Below are 21,506 nucleotides of genomic sequence, written 5' to 3' on the forward strand. Positions count from 1 at the left end.
GCCAGAGGAGCCATTCAATTAAGCCGAACTGAGAGCTTGTGTTTCATGCCACTTGCCCTTCACTAAGTGGTAAGACTGTGAGAGAGAGTGTTAAACTATGTTCTCTGAACCCAGAAATTTCAGCCACTTGGGAGATCATGGAAGCTACTAAGTTTTAAAATAATGAACTCTGAGGGAGCCAATGTCCATGTAGAACCCACAACCAGGGAAGTAAACCTGTCAGTTTTCTTTAGTTCCTCATATCTCCATCTCCTTATAAGCATCACTATTCGGCCTCAGCTTACACTGGTTCTTGGGCCAATACTGGTAGGGTCATGAGGGCTTTCAGCAGATTAACCCCCAACCTACACCACTAAATCAAAGGTAGGGCATGTGGGGAGCTGCAGTGCAGTCTTGCTGCCAAAACACTCTATGTCCATGATGAGGTTAATGGCTGATTTTCAGCATTCCTTTATCCTCTGCAATGACGGCCAGACTTGACTGAGTTAATTGAAACCATGGCTTTCACCACTGTGGATCTTTATGCTCTCAGTCTTCTTCCTGGGGCTTGGGGTTGAGATGATAAAAAGTTAAGAGTTCCACTCCTTTCTCCTAGAATCACGAAGAGTCAATCATTTTCCTTCTCTGTGTCTTATCTTCCAAAATTACCTAAAAGGAGGGACTTCATGGTTTGAGGTGATGCTACCCATATGCTAGATACTTCTTTCATGATTTTGAAAAAAATCTGCCACTATACTCATAAATGATATTTGCATATGAGAATGATTAAAAGCCACAGAAGCAGAAAAAAGGGTGGAAGGAAGAGGAATACAAACAAATGTCCTCTCTACAACTGCCACTGTCTATGACAAATACACTTGAGGCCACCTAGCCCAGAGCACTGCCTCCACTATAGATCAACCCAAATGTGTTTCATGGCTCATGCTTTAGCCATCCCTGAGTATACCAATTCCATTTTTTTGTTGACTCCTATACACAAGTTTGTTTCCAGATCTAAATGAATATTTCTTTGATGCAATTTCATCCTATTTCTTTCTTGGTTTATTTTTTATGAAGAAGGCAGATCGTGTGGCTTGGGGACATTTTACTCTGGCAGAGCTATTTAGGTTTTCCCTTCAGACTGAATCCCTGAGGCCTGGTGGCAGGTCACAACCAGTTTCCTTTATTGTGCTACCTCCTTACAGAAGACAGGAAGACTTGACAGTCTGACAGACACTTAAAGTGTGAAGATGAATAAAAGATACATCACTCCTGATGGGTATATATAAAAAAAAAGCTGTCAGTCGATGTAAGCAGTATTCTAAAAACATACAGTACCATATCAGTGCTAGAGAGTGTTGGATACAAAAAAGAGTTGGCAGATGGACAACTTTTGATAGTTAGGCCTATGTGGATGTGAAAACCAAGCTGAGAAGGAGTTTGTTAGTTCTCATCCAGTGCCCTGCTTTGAAAATCATATTTGGAAGATTTGCTTTCTTTCTCTTTGACTTTCCTCAAAGCCAGATTATTAGCCAGTAGGTAGGCTGAATGATGACCTAGGTACTATGTCTAATGTGAGTGGTGACAGGAAGAAAATTCTAGCCAAAGCATCTCACTTACTGGCTGTTACTTTACCTGAAATTGCACCGTTAGATCTTCTTGTATGGGGAATGTACTACAATTCAGACACTCTGGGAAAGGGAAACCTTCAGCTTACTTTAATGAGGATTGATTTCCATTGTGGTAGCAAGGCATTAAGGATTTGGGGTCAGCCAGAATTCAGGTGAAAGGACAGAGAACAGAAAGGAAGAGTAAAAAGTCACAAAATTTTAATACTGTCTACTTGACACTCTCATGGAAACATTTGAGGATATTCATCCAACCTTTATCTGGTATATGATTCTGCTTCAGAACATCTCCACAGTGTTCATCTAGGTACTACTTGAATACCTCCTGTGATAGGCAACTCTTTTCTTAATGAAGTTCACTCTGTTGTTAGGCCATTCTAAACTTTAGAAATATCTATGTTGTAGGAATCCAAAATTAGCCTCCTTGCGGCTTCCATACTATTGATGTTTGTTCTTAATAGAATTAGACTGCCTCCGTGTCCCCATGAAAGCTCTCTGGATAGCTAAAGGCAGCTTTCCTGATTCTCCCCTGCTAGTAAATCTTCTTCTTCCATTTCTTACAATATTCCTCAAAGGACATGGGGATGAGGGTGATAGTGAGCAGCCAACAGGGAAAAGAGAAAATGGCTCATGGCCCTGCAGGAGCTTCTGTACAAAACCTGTATAAATAAAATTTAAAAGACTGACAATGCCAAGTGTTGGCAAGAATGTATGACTAGGAAACTCATACACTGCTGGTGAGAATGCAAAATGGTATAGCCACTTTGGAAAATAGTTTTTAGTATCTCACAAAGTTAAACAGTTTTACCACATGACTTACTCCTAGGTATTAACCCAAGAGAAATAAAAATATATGTATGCACACAGACTTGTACAAGAATGTTCATAGCAGCTTTATTTGTAATGGTCCAAAACTGAAAACAACCCAAATTTCCATCAACAAGGTGAAACAAGATGTGGTGTATTCATACAATGGAATATATTTGGCAATAAAAAGGAATGAAGTACTGATACATGCCACAACGTGGATGAACCTCAAAAACATTATGTAAGTGAAAGAAGCCAATCACGAAAAAACACAGGCAGCACCCTTAATACAGAGGTCATCAAGAACACAGAATCACAAATAGGCGGAAAGAGCTAAGTCTTATCAGAAATATGATCTATTAGCAAGATGAGGGAAGTAGACATGGCTTTACTGAACTCTGGGGATCAAGAAAGAAGGGCTTTGCAAAGGGGGCATTTCGAGTCTATTGTAAGAAAAAGCCATAACCACAATGACAGCATTTTCTCACCTGGTGGTGGATGTAAAGAAGAGAGCTGTTTGTTTGTCACCTATAAAGTATTTCCCTGACATATCTGTACTTAGAATGTCATGGGAGTTATCGGCCCTTCTGACAGTGGTTCTTCCATTTTCTTTTCTTTTTGCTTTAGACAAATTTCAAGAAGCTCAAGAGACACTTTTCTTGAAAGGCCTTTTATTTTTGATACAACTAGACTTGTTTCAGTCCTGAATCATTAGCCCTTGGAGGGGAGAAGACTGAATGGAAGTTTCACATTTATCTGATCCTCCCAAGCTTATAAAATAGATATGATCATTATTCATTATTTTACAGGTGAGGAAATTGAGGTAAGTGAGGTTAAAAAACTTGTTCAAGTTTTCATGATGAATATGTGGAGATAATACTCTGAGTTAGAGCTACAACTCAGGTCTGACTCCAGAGCCTGGGCTCTTAACTGCCACATCCTCATATCTCAGGATATTAAAATGATAGCTGTCATTTATTAAACGTTTGTTATGAGCCAGGTACTGAGACAAGCAGTTTGCATACATTATTCCAGTAATTCTAGAATGCCCATTCTCTATGGAGACTCATTACTATTTTCCAGTTCCCAAGACAGTGCCTGGCATATAATAAACATTCAATAAAGATTTATTATATAAATAAATGAACAGCCTTCTGTGGTGAATATTTTTGGCCCCATTTTATGATAAAGAAAATGAAGCTCAAAGAGATTAATATTCCTGAGGTTACACAGTTCTCAACTGGCAGAGCCCAAAGCTCTACTACCCCGTATGTGCACCAGTGTTAGGGTGTTAGAGAACGTTAGCCAGTGAAAGTGGAGCACTCGAAAGTAAGAGCACAGAACTAAGGTTGCCGCTGCTGCTTGAGATGCTAGAAAATCCCACCCCTTCCCACTTTGTCTTTTTGTATCCCCCAGAATCTGTCCCGCTGCTCAAACTTTTGGCCTGATTCTGCTTGAGGCACAACACGTGAGAGATAAGGAATTCTCTTGTCTTCACTGAAGGGTGGTTGAAAATACTATATCTTTAAACAACTCTTATTTGGATTATTTTGCACTCATTTTATTTGCAAGTCTGTCATGACCTAGGGCCTGGGCTAATCTGAAACCTTTCTAAGAACAGAGTAGCCACAAACTAAACAACCCATTCATCCAAGCCAAGTACATTCTAGTGAAGTCCAAGGCTGGGACATTTGCCTCCAGAGCATTGGTCCTACTGCCACAAGTCTTGGTATATATTTCTATCTGGTTAACTCAGTCATCCATAATGCGAAAACATGCTGAGAAGCACTGGAGCAGGGATGAATTTTTCACTCACATCAGGGAAGAATAATAGAAGGCATACATAGGGAGGGGGAAATAGTGAGACTACCATCGCCAGTTCTATCTAGTTCTATCTATGGCTGCCATGGGCATATATTATAAACTCAACAAAGGATTACTGAGAACCTCTATGTATAAGGAAGTATGCTAGGCCCTGGGGATACAGAAATGAAATTGGATGATGTCTATCTTGAGCAGCTCATAGTCTAGTAGGGAAAACAGGCATATGATAATTAATTACAAATGATATGCATGTTGCAAAGAAAAATGCTAAGGCAGATTATATGCTAAGTGACTTAGTTTAAACTGCTTGTCCACATCAAGAGACTTGGGTAGAATTACCTTCCTCAGAATCCCTGGATGGAAGCCAGAGCTGGTGACAAGGATGTTTGGTAGGCAACATTCCAATGTCTGCAGAAAATATGATGCTATCGTGGCTTCTATCATTAATGTCCGCTGGATGCCAGAAACTTTACGTATACTATCTCAACTCACCACAGCTACTTTGCAATACAGATTTTACGTATGTGGAAACTAAGGCTCGGAGAGATAACTTGTCCAAGGTCTCACAGATTTGGCTTTGAATTCAGGTTGGGATTTTAATCCAAATTCTATCTAACTCCAAAGCCCATGGTTTTTCCACTGTTTCAAACTACTTCCAGGACCTGGTGTTGTTACAAGCATGAGTTGAGGATTCTAGACCCAGATGTAATACTAAACAGTTGTTTGTCCTTAGACAACTCTTTCTTTATCTGTTGGAGGGAGTGTTGAATACATGCCTTGCCTACTTCATACTTTATCAAAAGAATAAATGAGACAGGAAGAGAATACTTAGATCACATAAAATGCTCTGCGTATGGTACCAATTACTGGATGACGTTAAAATGTTGCTTCTGTACCATACTTTGTAATCCCTGTATTGCCCATTCTCTCATAGTCAAGACTGAGAGGGGAGAGAAAGGCTAACTGAAAAGGGTTTGGGATTGGAACTTAGGAAAGAGTCATAAACATGACTCAAAGGGCCAGCCCTATGGCTGAGTGGTTAAGTTCGTGTGCTCTGCTTCGGTGCTCAGGGATCCTGGGTGAGGACCTAGCACCGCTCATCAAGCCATGCTGAGGTGGCATCCCACATAGCACAACCAGGAGGACCTACAACTAGAATACACAACTATGTACTGAGGGAGAAGAAGGAAGAAAGAAGATGATTGACAACAGATATTAGCTCAGGTGACAATCTTAAAAGAAAAATGACAAATCATTTTCCATTTCCTGAGCCTCAAATTCTTCATGTCTAAAGTTCGAACTTTTCTTTAATCTGTAGCTGTTAGGAGGCTTCTTGTAATTGAAAAACATGATATATACTAAATTGTTTATATTAAGGTTTCTCCACCTTGAGTAGGATTGCAGGTTGCCCGCACACCGCAGGGACCTGGCAATGCAAAAAAAGAGTTGAAATCTAAGTGGGCTAGGTTCTATCAGCTCATCAGTTGCAAGTGGTATTCAGCACTAAGTGAATTTCACTTAATGAATTAAAGATGAAAGAGACAACAGGGAGCACAAATGCAGGAGAAGACCTTTCATTTCAAATTTAAAGGGCTCATTTTATGACTATTGAGATCTAAAGATCAGAATTTTTCCACTCTTCCTCTAATTGTTTACTTGAAGCAGCATGTATTGTTTGAAATGATGGGGGCATTGAGAATGGCCAGAGAAACCAAGCTAAGCCCTTCAATTGGTAAACAAGGCCTGTTATATCTTAGCTACTGAATCCCATGCAGGAATATGAGTTGTGAGGTAGATGGGCAAAGTGGATAAGGTTCAAGTTGGCTGTGGATCTGAGGATCACATTCTAGATTGCATACAACTAACAGTCAATGTTGTCCCCCACATTTTAGCAGTGTGCTCAAGCAAGTTATAGAATCTATAGCCTTGAAAGGACCAGATCATCTTTTGATGCCTCCCTCTTACCTGATTCTTGGAGTCCCCACTCTAACTCCTCATCAGGTGGGAGTCCTAACTCTGCTTACATTCTTCCAATGGTGTGGAACTCCTAACTTACTTCATGGAGACACTCATTCCATTTCCACCCCCACCCTCCCAAATGCATCTTCAGATACCTCCTTCCTTGTCTCTAAGAACAAGTATTCCACATGAGAGCCCTTCAGAGACAGTTGTACATGTACCAAGCTTCTTCCTTGCCCCTTTACGTGACTTAATATCTCAGTGGCCTTGGTTTTCTGACCTGGAAAATGACAAAATTACAGTCAGGATTGAATGAAATCATGAATATTAAAGTGTTTTTTAAGATATCTGAATCTTTGTACACATAGACAGTGAAGTTCAATGGAGATGGGAACCTAATCATTCCTTTTTGATTGCTTTTTTAATATTTTCACATATTGATTAGATGGGTATGGTGATAGTTCAACCCAGCTTTATGGGGATGGTCCCAATTTAAAATATTTAATCTCATTGTTCTCGTTAAACACGGCAAGGTACATATTCGGGTATGCAAAACACTCTCCCAGACTGATTTCTTGAAACTAGAAATAGTGCAGAAGTCTTTATCAGACCTCATCATCTGTTTTGTTGTTAAACAAGATCACTGAATTTATGGGGCTTAAAGAAGAAGGGGAGATAGGGGAATGAAAAGCTAAGAATTGGTGATACCAATGCCTACTGGCTCTTCCAGTCAGACCACTTCCACTGAGACCCTATCCCCCTGCTTGCTTACTCAGCTTCCTCCTGTTTTGACAAGATTTTCATGACTGAATTCCAGGTCTTATTTTTATTATCACAATTTTAACCTCAGACTACTACTAGGGATTCTTTTGTTTGTCTTTCTCCTAGCCTTTGTCATCTTAGTGTATCCATCAACACAGATTTATATAAGGCCCATGGGACCAGCCCTGTGCACGGTATTATGAAGATTCAAAGGAAAGAGGCTTCCTCCTGGAGGGAGCATACGATCGTGATCATGCGTCCTTCCTCAGCTCAGTGAATGGAAAGGCAGTAAGAGTCCGAGTAGTCAGAGGAGGCTGCATCAAGGAGGCTGAGCTTCAACTGGGCATAGGCAAAAGAGAGACATGGACGTTTAGGTGGGGGGAAAGAGAGAGATTGAAAGCAGAGGCAGGAATGATTATGTGTTGGGAAGTGGAGATCGGGGCTTTGTTTCCTTATGTGTGAAACCCAAATTATCATACCTACTTCATAAGAGTGGTGTATTACATAGTCTGGTAGAGAGGTGGCAAATGCCTGTTCAGCATGTTGCATTTATTTGTGTAGAGCTTATCTCAGACATTGACAGCCCTTCACAGCATTCTATCAGTGAGGCCAGCCACAGGCCAAGAATCCTTTTAAATACAGCTCCAGGCAGCCAGTACCAATTGGAGTATGTAAACTAACATAAATTAGGTACTCAAGAAATGATAAGTATTATCACTCCAAAGACCCACAAAGGGTCTGTTATAACTGTATAAAAACAGAACTTGTCTTTTCCATTCTTACTGAATACAAATGAAAACCTCTGCATTTACAGTATGTGAGAGGCCCACCATGTCTTCAGCACTTGCAGGTTTGAAATGAGACTTAGACCCAACCCTGCTACAAAGGTTATCTGCCATCTGTCATAACATCTCTTGTGAGCTGTAAGTAGCAGCACACTTGATTGTTAGGAGTTAGCACACCTCTAGAACATAGTTACTTTCACCGAAGTTTTCATTTCACCACTCATATAATGTTGGTACCCCTCAGGGCTTGATTCAAATTGGAAAGTACAGCAAAGATGCAATGGAGTCTGTCTTTGGGGTTTTTCCTTGATTCTATGTGACGCTCTATGTTCAACCCTAGTGATATGATGCCTACCTAGTGGCTGATCATCTTGCCCTCCATTGAGCATCCGGATCCTTGCCTTCCTAGAAAAACTCACTAATTCCTTCTATGCCTTCTTCTTTGTTAGATTGAGAGAAAAGAATGATGCAAATGGGTCGTGTACTGCTGGGACAGCATTATTGGTCATGATTCTGGCTGGTGACTGAGCAGAATCATTCAGGCATGTGATGCGGCTGCCTGCAGAGACAGTAGGCAAAGAAGAGAAAGTAGGTGAAGGAGGAGACTGAGAAACACGACCTTAGGAGGAATGTTAAATAGGCCCATAGAGCAGGAAAGCTGATGGAGCAACTGTGGCTCCTTAATAGAGTTATGCACATTAGAAAGGAAAACTGAGAAACTGTGACAAGGAATACTTGTAGAGAGTGTTCATGACACATTTGACTTCATAAGCAGCTAGGCCATGGGTCCAGCTAAGCTAGAAGGAAGACAAGCTTAAAGGAGGCTATGAGATCTGAGTCACAGTAATGGACAAATTGACCCCAGCTGGCTTCTCTGTCTCTGATATGGGATGTGGGGAGGGCTTTTCTACCTCATTCACAGGCAGAGCAGAGCAGTGCATAACTCCTAGCAGGATCCATGGGATCCTGAGAGGAAGGTCAGCTCAATTGCTACCCTTTCTTGCCCCCAAGTCAGCTACATGTCACATGTCTGAACCAGGCCTGCGCTAGCCCACTGTTTAGAGGTGATCATGCAGCCTCAGGCAGAGACTTGGAAGGAAGCAGGTCCACGTATCTCATATTTCAGGGCCACTTTTGAAGCCAAATAGTTTCTACTTTCAAAAATGTAGATAGTGCTGAAACAGAGAGGGCCTTTTGAGAGTACTCAACCTAGAGTTTCTTGAAAGTGTTGTCAGGGAAACTTCTGCATCAGCATCATCTGCAGAGCTTGGTTAATATGCAGATTATCTTGTCTCGTCCCAGACCCACTGATTCACACTGTCTGGGGATGAGGTCCAAGAATCTGCATGCTAAACTCCTCCGGGATTTGCATGTACCCTGAAATTTGAGAACCTCTGACAAATATTGGAGCTCTGCATGGTCAGTCATCCAATATTTCCAAGGTAAAATCTGAAGACCTCTTACCATGGAATCATTTGGGGTATGTATAAAAAATGCAGATTCCTGGGGCGGTCTGGTGGCATAGTGGTTAGGTTGATGCACTCCATTTCTGCAGCCTGGGGTTCGTCAGTTCAGATCCCAGGTGCGGACCTATGCACTGCTCATCAAGCCATGCTGTCGTGGCGTCCCACATACAAAATAGAGGAAGCTTGGCACAGATGTTAGCTCAAGGCCAGTCTTCCTCACCAAAAAAAAAATTTTTTTCAGATTTCTGAGTCTCCTGCTAACCCTCCTGCATCAGAATTTCTTATGCGTGATAAAGTTTGAGAAACTCAATTCCTTCATTGTACAGATACAGAAACTCACTCAGTGAAAGGAGGTAACTTGCCTAAGTTTGTCAGTCTAGATGGTGGCAGAACTCCTATTTGGGCGGTCACACCCAAATCTCCAGACAAGTTCAAACAGTATGTACTTGCGGTCACTTCTTCAGGGTTATTTATGTCACAGTTTAGCTCCTGTGGCAACAGCATTCCTTAAAATATCTGGAGATCAAGAGTAAGAACGTAACTGCTCTGAGTAGTTCATGACCCTAGGTCAAAGCTCCTCCTCCAATGGGTTATGTAGAACAACTTGAAAACAAAGCAGTGTAAGGTCACAAAGCCCTCTTATAAGCAGCAGGGTAGTGCAGGCCCTTTTCCAAATAGGGTCTTAGGAGACTCCAGAGTGGAGTAGTGTTATATCCAGGGAAAATGTTAACCATGGCTTTAAGTCAAACTGAACACAAACACCAAAATGGCTTGCAATAGTTTACTAAACCTATTTTTGTGTTGTTGTTTTTGCAGTTGAAACACATGCCAGTTAAGTAAAAGCTTAAACATATGCAGTTTTGTGTCAGACCTGGTCTGAGCTCACTAGTCTGATTCCCCAAGTCTGTGCATTTGAGATTCCAGCTCTATCTCTGCTTCATATCTTCAAGGTTGTGGTCTGAAACTCCTCCAGACTGGCATGATGTACCCCAGGATCTTCTGTGACAATCCAATAGAAGGCCATTGACCTCCAGAAGGAGAGCAATTTCCAAAATGATAAGACAAGATAGATTTTTTTTTTTAGGGATTAAGCAATTGCCATTGACAACAGAGCCGTTGTATGATTTGCATTTGGGCTAATGCTTGTAATTTTAGCAAGTGTTTCACCAGTGCTACATAATTAGAAAAATTAAATGCTCTGCTACCTTGAATACATAATTCTGTAAAGAAAAAGGAGAACTTTACAGATATTCTGGAACTTATTAAGGTGGAGGGAAAGAGCAAACAGCAGGGACTGAGAAGGAAAAGTTATAATCACATCCTTTCAACCAGAAGATGAGTTTGATAGAAGTCCACAGTCCTTTATCTCCAATTCTCAAATCAAAAAGCTCTGTAAAATGGAAGATATTTTTTCATTAATTTGGTGCCAAAACTCATTTGGCAGCAAAACCTGATCTGAACTGACATGAGCTTAATCTTTATCTCTTTTAGTATGAATATTCAGACATTTTTTTCCTGCAGAAATGTTAATGGCTTAATTATGGGATGTTTCCTCAGACACCCCTGGGAATGTTATGTAATAAACAGTACATACTCTGTGTTACCTTTCTAAAATCCAACAAAAATTAAATTCTAAAACACAGTCAGATAGACTGTGGCCTAGAATAATGATAGCTAACATTTATGGAGCATTTGCCATCTGCATGAAGCTGTGCTAATCTCTTTTCATCTCATTTAATCCTCATAACACTATGAAGCAGGTGTTAAAATCATCTCCATTTTAAAGTTTGGAAACTGATTCTCAGAGAGGTTAAATAACTTACCCAGAGTGACACAACTTTTGCCCAAGCCGGAGTTTGAACCCAGATCAGTCTGACTCTAGATCCTACATGCTGAAACTTGCACTCTACTGCCTGGGAGGGATGGACCGTTGTGAAGGACAGTGTGGGCTCTTTCTAGGCTTTCTGTGGAGATGGAATAGGCTGCCACCTATTCTATGTCATTTGAAGGCCAACATCCTACCTCCAAATATGTCCCCTCCCCATCCTTACTTCTCTGTGATGCTATAATATGGCTTTATTCCTTAAGGATCATCTGAATGGTTTTTCTCACAGGAACTGTCAGTATCAAAAATCCACTGTGCAACTTGTTAAAGAACAGATTCCTGGCATCTACCCCAGACCTACTGAATCAGAACTGCTAGGGACTGGGACCAAGTTGATTCTTATGTGCATCAAAGTTTGAGGAAAAAGTGAATGCCCTGAGAAAGGCCAATCATTAACCCTCATTAATTAACATCTTAGCTATCAGTTGACAGCTCGAGTGGCAGGAATAAACTCATGGATGGACACCTGGAAAGTGGAAGATGTCTGAAAGGTAGATTTAGAAGGGTGAGATATGGAAAGAAAGAAGGATATGACAGTATCTCTGTACGTTGGCAATATGAGATAAGGGTGGAGCCTCACAAATGGCATTGTTCAGCTGCATTTGAACAATCTCAAAAGCAAATCTCTCATTTTAGTTTTGCCACTTAGAGCACCCATCTATTATGTCATTGATACAACAACCCTCCGAAGTAGACAAGATAGTCATCCTCATTAGGTAAAAGAGGAAATTGAGACTCAAATGAGTTCTTCAAAGTCATCTAACTGATTAATGCTAGTGTTTGAGTAAGTTTCTGGCCCCCGATCTTATACTGTTTCAATCTTCCAATAATTTCTTCTATAGGTCTAGAGAGGAGGAGCCATCAAAGAAAACCTAGGGAATCAAGTGTTACATTTAATGATACACACTTTTTGCTCACAGTGGCCAATCTAAAAACATTTAAACAGTATGCTACACAAGGAAAGGGCAATGAGAGGAATTACACTACAGAATAGTTCAACTGATATGCCATATGTTTGGAGTTTGTTTTTAACTTTTACTAATTGCTTTATTCTTGTTATCAATGCAGAGATGACTACTGAACATTTTGATCTCTACACTTTTAAGAATATTCTGTACTTGTTTGCTAGGTTTTCAACCTCACGTCTTCATCTTGCCTGTGATGTCTTATCTCCCTGACAACCAAATGTGACCTCAGACAGGGACTAGGAAGCCAGAAAAATGAATTAACTACCACCATAGCAATCAGGTCTCCAGATCTGGAGGCTAGAATTGGGGCACTGAGTGTCAAGTCCAACCAGTGATTATTCCGATTCAGGCTAAGTGCTCTCTAGAGCAGTGCTTCTCAAACTTCAGTGCACATTCAAATCACCTGGGAAATCTTGTTAAAGCGGAATACTGACACAGTAGGTCTGGGGTGGGACCTGAAAGCCTGCATTTCTAACAACCTTCCTGGTGATGCTGATGCTGCTTGTTCCCAGATCACATTTTGAGTAGCAAGGGGCACGAAACGTCATCATGCTCAAGTATTATATGCAAGTGAGCACATTTGTGGTCCTGGAGGAAGTGCTGTTGTGGACAGCAGTCTTGATGAGCATGCCAGCTCTAATATTAACTAGTTGTATGACCTTGGGCAAACATTTTTACCTCTCTGGATCTATGTTTTCTCATCTGTGAAATTACGAATTTGGCCTGGATGATCTCTAAGATCACTTTGGATTGTAAAATTCTTTGATTCTCTGACAAAAAAGATGCTCTAGAACCAAAGGCTTAGTCTGAGGGCAAATTGCTCCTGTGGTACAAGGAAAGGGAGTGGGGAGAAAAATCTATTGTGCTTTTGTATTTATCTTCTTAATTCCAAATCCTCTATGTCTCCTAAGGTAATTTATTTCTTCTGAATGTGCAGAGCATTGGAATTCTCCATGAAGAAGAGGCAAAACTGAGTAGTGGACAACGATTTTGCAATCTCTCCAACTCAGCTCTCAGCATCTTCTTGTGAGTTCTTCACAGCTAACAGTTTTGGCTATTTGCTCATAACAGTGTCTCTCTGATCACAGAGCACACTCACTGTCTGCCTATTGGTCTCTAGTACTGGTACACAATTAATTGTACTTAGTCCCACTTGGTTCCAGAAGATATTATGGAGAAGTACACAGAATCACCACCTGCCTTGCAGGTAGAGCATTCCTCCCTTCAGGCAGAGAATCTGATTCTGCGGCCACAAATGCAGTATCTGACTGAGGAGAACCCTGCTATGAGGGGCCAAGTCATGCCTTCCCTGGCTACTCCGATGATGCCTGTATCCTGCTCACTTGAGCATCTCTCCCAGTTTCGTGATGACCCTGCCAGTCTCTCAGGGTTTCTTGCTCAGGTGACTACCTACTTGACAGCTCTCAAGATCCCCAATCCTGCAGATGATGCCCAAGTCAAGTTCTTTTTTGATTACCTATATCAGCAGATGAAAAGTTGTGGGATCATATCTGGGCCTGACAAGAGAACTCTGCTGAAGCAATATGAGAACTTTGTTCTTGAGTTCCAGCAGTCATTTGGTGAGCTCACAAAACAGAAAAGGAACAATCTAGACAAAGGGGACAACTCTCAGCAGGATGCTACTACTTTCCAGATCCTTGCTCAAAATCTGAGCTATAATGAAACCAATCAGACTGATCACTTTCAAGAAGGACTAGCTGACCCCATCCAGGATGAAGTAAGTGGCACAGATATGGTGGACAACCTCCCAGACCTGGTCACTCAGTGTATTCAGTTGGACAGGAAACGTCGTGACAGGCCAGAGCTCCTACAGTCAGAGCCCCAGCTCCCAATGTTGGCTTCCTTGATCAACCACCAAGCCCTCTCCAGCCCCATAGGTTTATCACCCAAGGAAGAGCCTATACAGCTGCGGGGGAGCCAGCTGCCTCTCACCCCAGCCAAACGAGCACGCCAGCAAGAAACTCAGTTGTGCCTCTACTGCAGCCAGTCTGGTCACTTCACAAGAGATTGCCTTGCCAAACGTTCTCGAGCCCCAGCAAGGATAAATGACCCAGCTCACCAGTAAAAGGAACCTAGGCAGATCACTTTGTAAACCTGTATCCCTCTCACCTCCAGCCTTACTAATTTATATCCTGCACTAACATTAAAATACAGTTGGGGAACTGTTATAACACTTTACAGAAGTCATGAACTTATGTGCTTCTGGGAATTTAAACAACCAGATCTTGTGACCCATCACCAAGCCTGACCCAATGATGATGAAAACAACTCACAGGCACTTTCTGCAGTTGGAAATAATTCCCCAAGAGTACTGAAAACCTGCAGGCAAAACTCTGCCCAGTCTGAGCCAATAAAAACAACCCTGGCAGTACATTTGGAACCCCATCCCCACCAATGGATGAGATCTGGGTTGAGTTTGTTGGCCTAAGTCTTCTGCGCCTGAGATTATACCTAAGCCTTTCACCTTCATCCTCACTGGTCTGTCTCCTATTTTCATGTTGGTTTCGAACCCTTGACTGAAGTCCTAATTGCATTCCCATATCCTACCAATATTTTCCTATTGGAGGCTGGATCCTGCTCCACCTATTGGCTAGAGTCCATCTTCAATACAAACTAACCTGCATAGAACACACAGCTCTGCCACCCTTCCATAGCTATGCATTTTGTTGCCATTTAAAGGCTTCTGCTTACCCAACAAACTGGATCTCCTGCCTAATGACAAACCAGATGGTATGGCCCTTTGAAAACTCTGCTTGGAACTGTTGATACATTTCTTTGAGGGTTATCTCTTCAGGCAGGTACATGTTGTTTGCTAAGCCCTACCAATCCCAGATTACTGTTCTCTTCCCCAACACCCTACTCTAGGTTCCAGGATGTTTTATGAACCACCTACCCTCATGGACCACCTCTGGGGACCCTCATCTAGTTGAGGATCTTGAAGAGCAATTAATGGCAGACAAGTTTCTGAACCATCCCGTCTGAAAAATCCGAGGGCGTATACATCAACACCATCTGTGCGTAAAACTCAAGAAGTGGGGGTTTGATTGCTCATGTTGTTCTCTTGGCACACATCAGCTCTGTGAATGGATTCCTAATGCTTCTGAACAAAAGTAGTGCCATGCTGAAAAGACACAACTCCCTAAAATGTTAAGGATATCCAGTGATGGCCAGTGTTTGGTGGGAATTTCCAGTCCGCTGTTCCCTGCTTCTTGGTGTTGATGTATGTCCCCATAATGGATCTCCTGAAGAAAAATCAGTAATTCCATATTCCCTAGCAACCATAAAGGCCTCTCATAATATGAAGTGCCATTTACTTTGGCTTTATTTCTGGAGAATTCGGCTAACTTTGACAATACTTAAACCCAGCTAACACCATACTACTCTCATCCTGTAGTGCAAACAAACAGATCTTTTCACCCATCAGTGCCTCGCTAACCAATGTGCCAATCCTTATTTGCATTCATAAGAGTTCTCCTTTATCAACAGCTTGCTATATGTCTATCTTACTTCATATGCTCTCACAACAAGGAGACATGCATGCACATATTCCAGTTGTGCCAAGAAATTCCCACTGGAGTACTGGGATTGTATGAGATCCTCTAACAAGGAGATCTATTTGAACTTTAAGTGACTCTGAGATTACCTGGAGGTATCCTGCTCCAGTCACTTTCCTTGCTGACCCCAGTATAGTCCTGGAATGCTGATAGGAGCATTCTGTTGGCTTCATCACCAATCTTTCCTTATCTTAGGACCAGAATTTATCATTGTGTGCTTTCTCACAAAGATGTACCATTTTATTTCCTGTTTGGTCCTTCTCTCAGCAGTGACATTACCTTCTTCATCAAGAAATCTTAAGATTCCATAGCCTCTTAGAACAGATTATTAATCCTGGGCTATGAACTTCAGTGCACTTCCCACTTTCAGAAACCCTTTGTTGAGGAATTCTCAATCAAGGACTTCTTGTACTCTCTGTAGTATACAGCCAGACTGAGCATATGAATAGGATGTTAGGATGATGCTTTACTGTCTACTAGGTAGCAACCATTTTTTTGTTTACCACTTCAAAATTTTGTTATAGTGACACTATCCACTTCAACTAGAATGAACTCATTACTTAGCATAAGGAGAGTTACATGGATATGTCCTCAGAATTTATACCTAAGTGAAATTCTCTGAGAGTGAAGCTAATTAAAATCTACAGAGAACAGATGAGATGTAACCTACTCAAAGATGAAGCTTGCAACTGCATAGGCTTGGGGAACCCCCAGGTCCAATCAAGTTTGTAGTTTCAGGGAGGCAGATCTGCTACATGATTAATGCCACCCAGCAAGGTAGAATTTAATCATCTTATGATGAGTCTGAAGAAGAAATTGTTAACAAGAGAACGATCTGCATGGAGTCTAGAAAAGAGGGTAATTAAAGAGCCATAGGGCATCAGTAATCTGTCTAGACTCAGACAGGGGACATTGACCAGCAGATGCTTTGGCAGGTCCACCTACAGTGGGATGAAGGCACCAGGCCATCCCAATTTGTGTCATTAGCCATAAAGATTGTCATCTAACTCTCTTTGCTCTGATTCCATGCTCTAAGAAGTCATCTGATTGTAATTACTTTCCCATATAAACTTTGTTAAGGGGAGAAAATTTGCTAACCAGCTGACATGAGTGTTTTGCCCTACTTGGCAATTAATTCTCATTATAAATGAATAAATTGATGTTTGGCTTACACATAAGTTTTTTCGTGGGTTTTAATAGCATCAGTCCTTCAAATCCTAATTAGCTCTGAGCACACAGGAAAAAAAAAATTAGATTCTCACTATGCAAAGACAGCACCACAGTGTGAACCGTAGTAAGTCCACTGAAGATTGGCCTCCCTGAGATGCTTGCCTCAACAGTCAGTCAGCCTCCCTCTTTATCTCTCTCATTTGTCTACAACTGTAATAAAATTCCTAAATACTGGTGGTTTTCACTTTCTGTACTTACCCACATTCACACTCAGCACCATGGTGCCCGCCATAAGTAATTGCTTCTTATAATACTACATTGTTCAGTCTAAACATCATAATATACTGCCATGGATGAAGACATAACATATCGCTGTAGAGATGAGCCACTGACAAACACCTTTTAAAGAGGGAGGAGTGCATGATTGGCCTAACTCTTATCACCTCTGTTCTGTCCAGATGGCAACACATAGGACCCATGCTGTCACTGCCCTCACTTCTATCCATGATGGTAAAACAATTATCATCCCTTTTCTGGGCTCTGGAAGATCTTTTACATCCATCACCATCTTGCCTATAACCACAGTAGTCATCTCTGAAACAAAACAGAGCATTTAGCATATACCAGCATCTTGGCAAAATCTAACACCTCATGCCCTTGGGAGAGCTCTAGGCATTTGTGTCACATCTATAAAGCCTTCTACGTTGGTGGCCATGTTTCATTGCCTCCCTATGAAGGTTCAGGCCTCACATTACCAAGAGAATGGAAAAACCTTCAAGGGAATATAGTGCCATGGATTTTCAATGTCACCTTTTTGCAAGTGTCACCGCCCACATTTTAAAAGCAAAAGTCCCAGAAGTGAGTTATACCATTTAGTAGAGTCAGGAGAATTATCTTGGTACCTAAACTGTGCTGCCCAGTCATTGATTGCCACTATAACTTTGAGCATTTATAACTAAATTATTTGTGTTGCTTCCTGATATTGGCTTTGATTCTTGGGTCTACTTGAATCTGCTTCCTGCTCATTGATTTCTAGTACATATCCTACATGGCACTGGTTCTCTTATGTGTCCAGCTCAGTGATAAACAGTTGTGACTGTATTTCACCAACCACATTCACTTTATAGTAACCCAGTGGAGGACAATGTAGAATTTTAGTCTTCCCTATGTATAGAAGACTCATCCCTTTGGGCATACAATCTGGCTTTGTGTGTATCTAGAGAAAGGGAACTAATAGTTGGTGAATGCCTACTTTATGCCAGGCACTGTGCTGAGTGCTTTAATTTCTAATGATACTCACTTAACTTCATATTACTAAAAGATTGAATAGCCATTTCTCACATTTGAGGCTCACCACAGCTTTATGTGGTAGGTGTTATAAATTCAATTTAATGATGATGAAATGAAGGTTCAGAGCAGTTAACTTACCTGCCCTAAAGTCACGCAGCTAGTAAATGGCAGGGCTACGAGTTGAAACCAATATCTTTATAACTCCAGAGCCACTTGATCTCTGATAGAGAAGGGAAACATTCTAAGTCACACCCCTCCTGACTAGCCTAACTGACCGAATTACACCTCCCATAGCCACTCAGTACAGAGAGGCCACTCTAGGAATTGGCATTTACATAGGCACTGGTTGAAACTCATGTTCTGGACAGCAGTCTATAAAGGAAGCACAGAACAAATCAGTGCCTTCCAGGACTTTGAAATTTCATTTGTGTTTCTGATGAGTTAGAGAAAATTCCTTGACACATCTAAAAATACACTGTGTTTGCATTATCTGATTGGGTGGGCTCTTGCTTATTGAGTCAGGATTTAACAAATGCTTCTGGCTATCACAAAGCCTTCATATTTCTGTAGCTCTTCATTCAAAGCTATTGAGTCTTTTTGAACAATAGCTCAATGATATTTACAGTGTTTGCACAATGCCAGGAGACAACAAAGACTTTGAAGTCTTCAGATGGTTATCTGCCATTGTCATGGGAAAAGCAAGATTAAAATAAGAGTTTGATTAATTCAGACAGCAGTTAGTCAGCCATTTAAATCTGAGAACTGCTCCCAATGTATCAACCTCGGAATTTCCAGTCTAACAATCTGACTCTGAGGAACATTTATGGGAAGATAGCATTGTTCTTCCTTACATTAACCATGAGGTTAGCAACAATGATCAAACATCATGTTCCTTTAGTCACCCATGATGTTTCTATCATGCATGAGTCCTTTATTAAATCTGTTTTCAGTCGTAATAACTTATGGGGCAATAGAGACCATAGGTTTACTACCTGCCATTTAAATCAGACTTCCTTTTACTTGCATTAGCTTCACCTGTGTATAATTCAAAGGCATTCCCCCTCCCTGTTCAATTGTTCCAGGATATGAAAGTCTTTTGATGCTGATCACTTCATACATGATTTTAGAGGCTACAGATAATAATAACAGTCACTGAGTGCTTACTATGTGCCAAGGACGAGGCTAACTGATTACGTGCACAGTTCTTACAACAGCCCCATGAGAAAGGCACTTTTAGTATTCCCATTTTACAGGTGAAAACAAGTAAACTCAAAGAGTTTAAGTAACTTGCCCAAGATTGCAAACTACTAAGTCTTGGAGCCAGAATTCATATCTAGGTCTATCCAACAGAAAAGGCCATGTTTTTGACCACTATACTACACGTCCTTCCAAGATTGGTGTCCCAGGCTGAAAAGTCCTAATCTTTCTAGTGGGCATCATGCATTCACCCATGTAGACAGTAATCTCTCCAGCATGCCTTTTCCAAACTGTCTCCAGGTCTACTCTGTCTTTAGTGAGGGACAATCATTACAAACGCATCCCGAATTCCAGATGTGGACGCAAAATAAATTTGAGCAACATAACCCTTTCTTTTTTTATTTCTAATGCTTTTTAAAATGATATCCAGTAATTTGGAGGCATTTGGGGGTTTCATCAGTATCTTGAAAGAACAGTCCTTGTGGATTCTTCCCTGAAGGCTGCACTTCTCTTTCCTGAGTCATAATAATTGACGGGACAAATCCACTACAATAAAAATGTGGTTGGAATGTTTTAATGAATGGGTATCTTTAAAACAACTCTGAAGTTCATCTTTCTTCCCTCTCACATGGTTTTCCTATAGATTTTCCCCCATTGTCTTTCTTAATATTATTAAGAGCTATCATTTATCGACCACTTACTACCTGCCAGGCGTTGTGCTCTTTGATTTATGTGCATTTTTTCTTTTAATTCTCACAACAACTCTCTTAGATATCTGTTATTATTATCTCTATTATGCAGATTAGGAAATTGAGGCTTAGAGTAGTTAAGGAAATTATCCATGGAGCTAGTAAGTAAGAGGCAGGACTCAAGTCCAGATACATCTAACAACAGAACCCATACTCCTACACAGTACATTACTATCCCTCTACAATAGGAGTCAACAAACTACCACCTGTAGACCAAATCTGACCTACTGCCTGTTTTTAAAAGTAAAATTTTATTGGAACACAGCCATATCCATTCATTTACATACTGTCTATGGGTGTTTTCATGCTCGGGCATGTATGGCCCACAAAGCCAAAATATATTTACTATCTGGTCCTTTACAGAAAGTTTCCTGACCCTTAATCTATGACACATTAAAGTGTTGTCAGACCAGCCCTTGAGGCATCTCACTATTTATATTTCTTATTTCAAATGGCCCATTTATCCTTACTTTTTGTTTCTTGCATAAATTAATTCCATATATATAATGAAACAATGGGATTTTGTAAAGGCTTGAATAGGATGCCTTGGCAGTCTAAATAAATAGATTTCATTGGTACTCCTTTATCAACACACATACTTTCTGCATCAAACAACTCTAACAGATGGGCCAGGTATGGTTATGGGAGATATTTGCTATTTACCTTCCCAACAAGCATTCTCCTTTTGGCAATGGACCCTAATTTTCATATAGAGATCCAACTTCTTTCCCACTTCAGTCCGCCTTCCTGGGTAGAATTCCACCTCCAGCCCTGAGACCCATACCTAAGTCAATGATCACATGGCATTTGCCTGGCCACTGTGACTATTTCAGGCGTGGACTTGTGTCTTAAACTTATCCAAGCAGAGTGCATTGTATGGCTTTTCTTGGAAAGGTTGGACTAGTACTCTTGTTTTTCCCTACAGAAATGAGATGTAGAAAAACGTAGCTCTGATTATTACTGACAGTCATCTTCTGAGCAAGAGAGAAAGGCCCATTTAAGAGAGGAGACATCCTGAGGAAGCAGAACTGAGGATCAGGGAGAAAACAAATCCTGATGATGGTTTTTGAATCACTGAATCCAGCTATGCCTGAAGGTGTTTAGCAGTGTAAGCTAATAAAATCATTTATAGATGCACATTAGATAGAGTTTTTGCAACTGAGAGTTCTGATAAAATGATTTTCCCTACTGAAACTATACTATTTTTAGCCTAATATATTATATCAACTTGAGTAGTCAATGCCTAGTAACAGCAAAAAAGTTCTTACATTGCAGTGGTGGTATTGGGTAAAGAACAATCTTATGCATTCTGCCCCACTTTTAACCCTCTAATGCAGAAATTCCCTGCTTCTCTCCCAGGAGAAGTTTCGCAGAGTCTATTGAATTCACGAGTTTTGTTTGGCCTACTGAGCAGATATAGACTGACCCTGTGTAGACCAATCACCTTCCAAAAGGATTACAA

At 40.9% G+C, this 21,506-nt stretch overlaps 1 protein-coding gene across 4 annotated transcripts in view; it reads left to right on the top strand.

Moving 5' to 3' along the window:
- The window catches only part of RTL4 (retrotransposon Gag like 4), a 326,961-nt gene extending 310,150 nt beyond the window's left edge, over nt 1-16,811 (top strand). For 2 of the 4 annotated variants that reach the window (XM_070606147.1, XM_070606151.1), the window contains one exon: nt 13,001-16,811. In XM_070606147.1, coding sequence (XP_070462248.1) covers nt 13,235-14,149 — 915 coding nt within the window. In that variant the 5' untranslated portion in view covers nt 13,001-13,234 and the 3' untranslated portion in view covers nt 14,150-16,811. Of the gene's footprint in view, nt 1-12,974 lie in introns of all 4 variants that reach the window. The other 2 variants (XM_070606148.1, XM_070606150.1) reach the window with 1 other exon arrangement.
- Nucleotides 16,812-21,506: the final 4,695 nt, after the last annotated feature.

The sequence above is a fragment of the Equus przewalskii genome, chromosome X (assembly GCF_037783145.1).
Source record: "Equus przewalskii isolate Varuska chromosome X, EquPr2, whole genome shotgun sequence".
Lineage (NCBI taxonomy): Eukaryota > Metazoa > Chordata > Mammalia > Perissodactyla > Equidae > Equus > Equus przewalskii.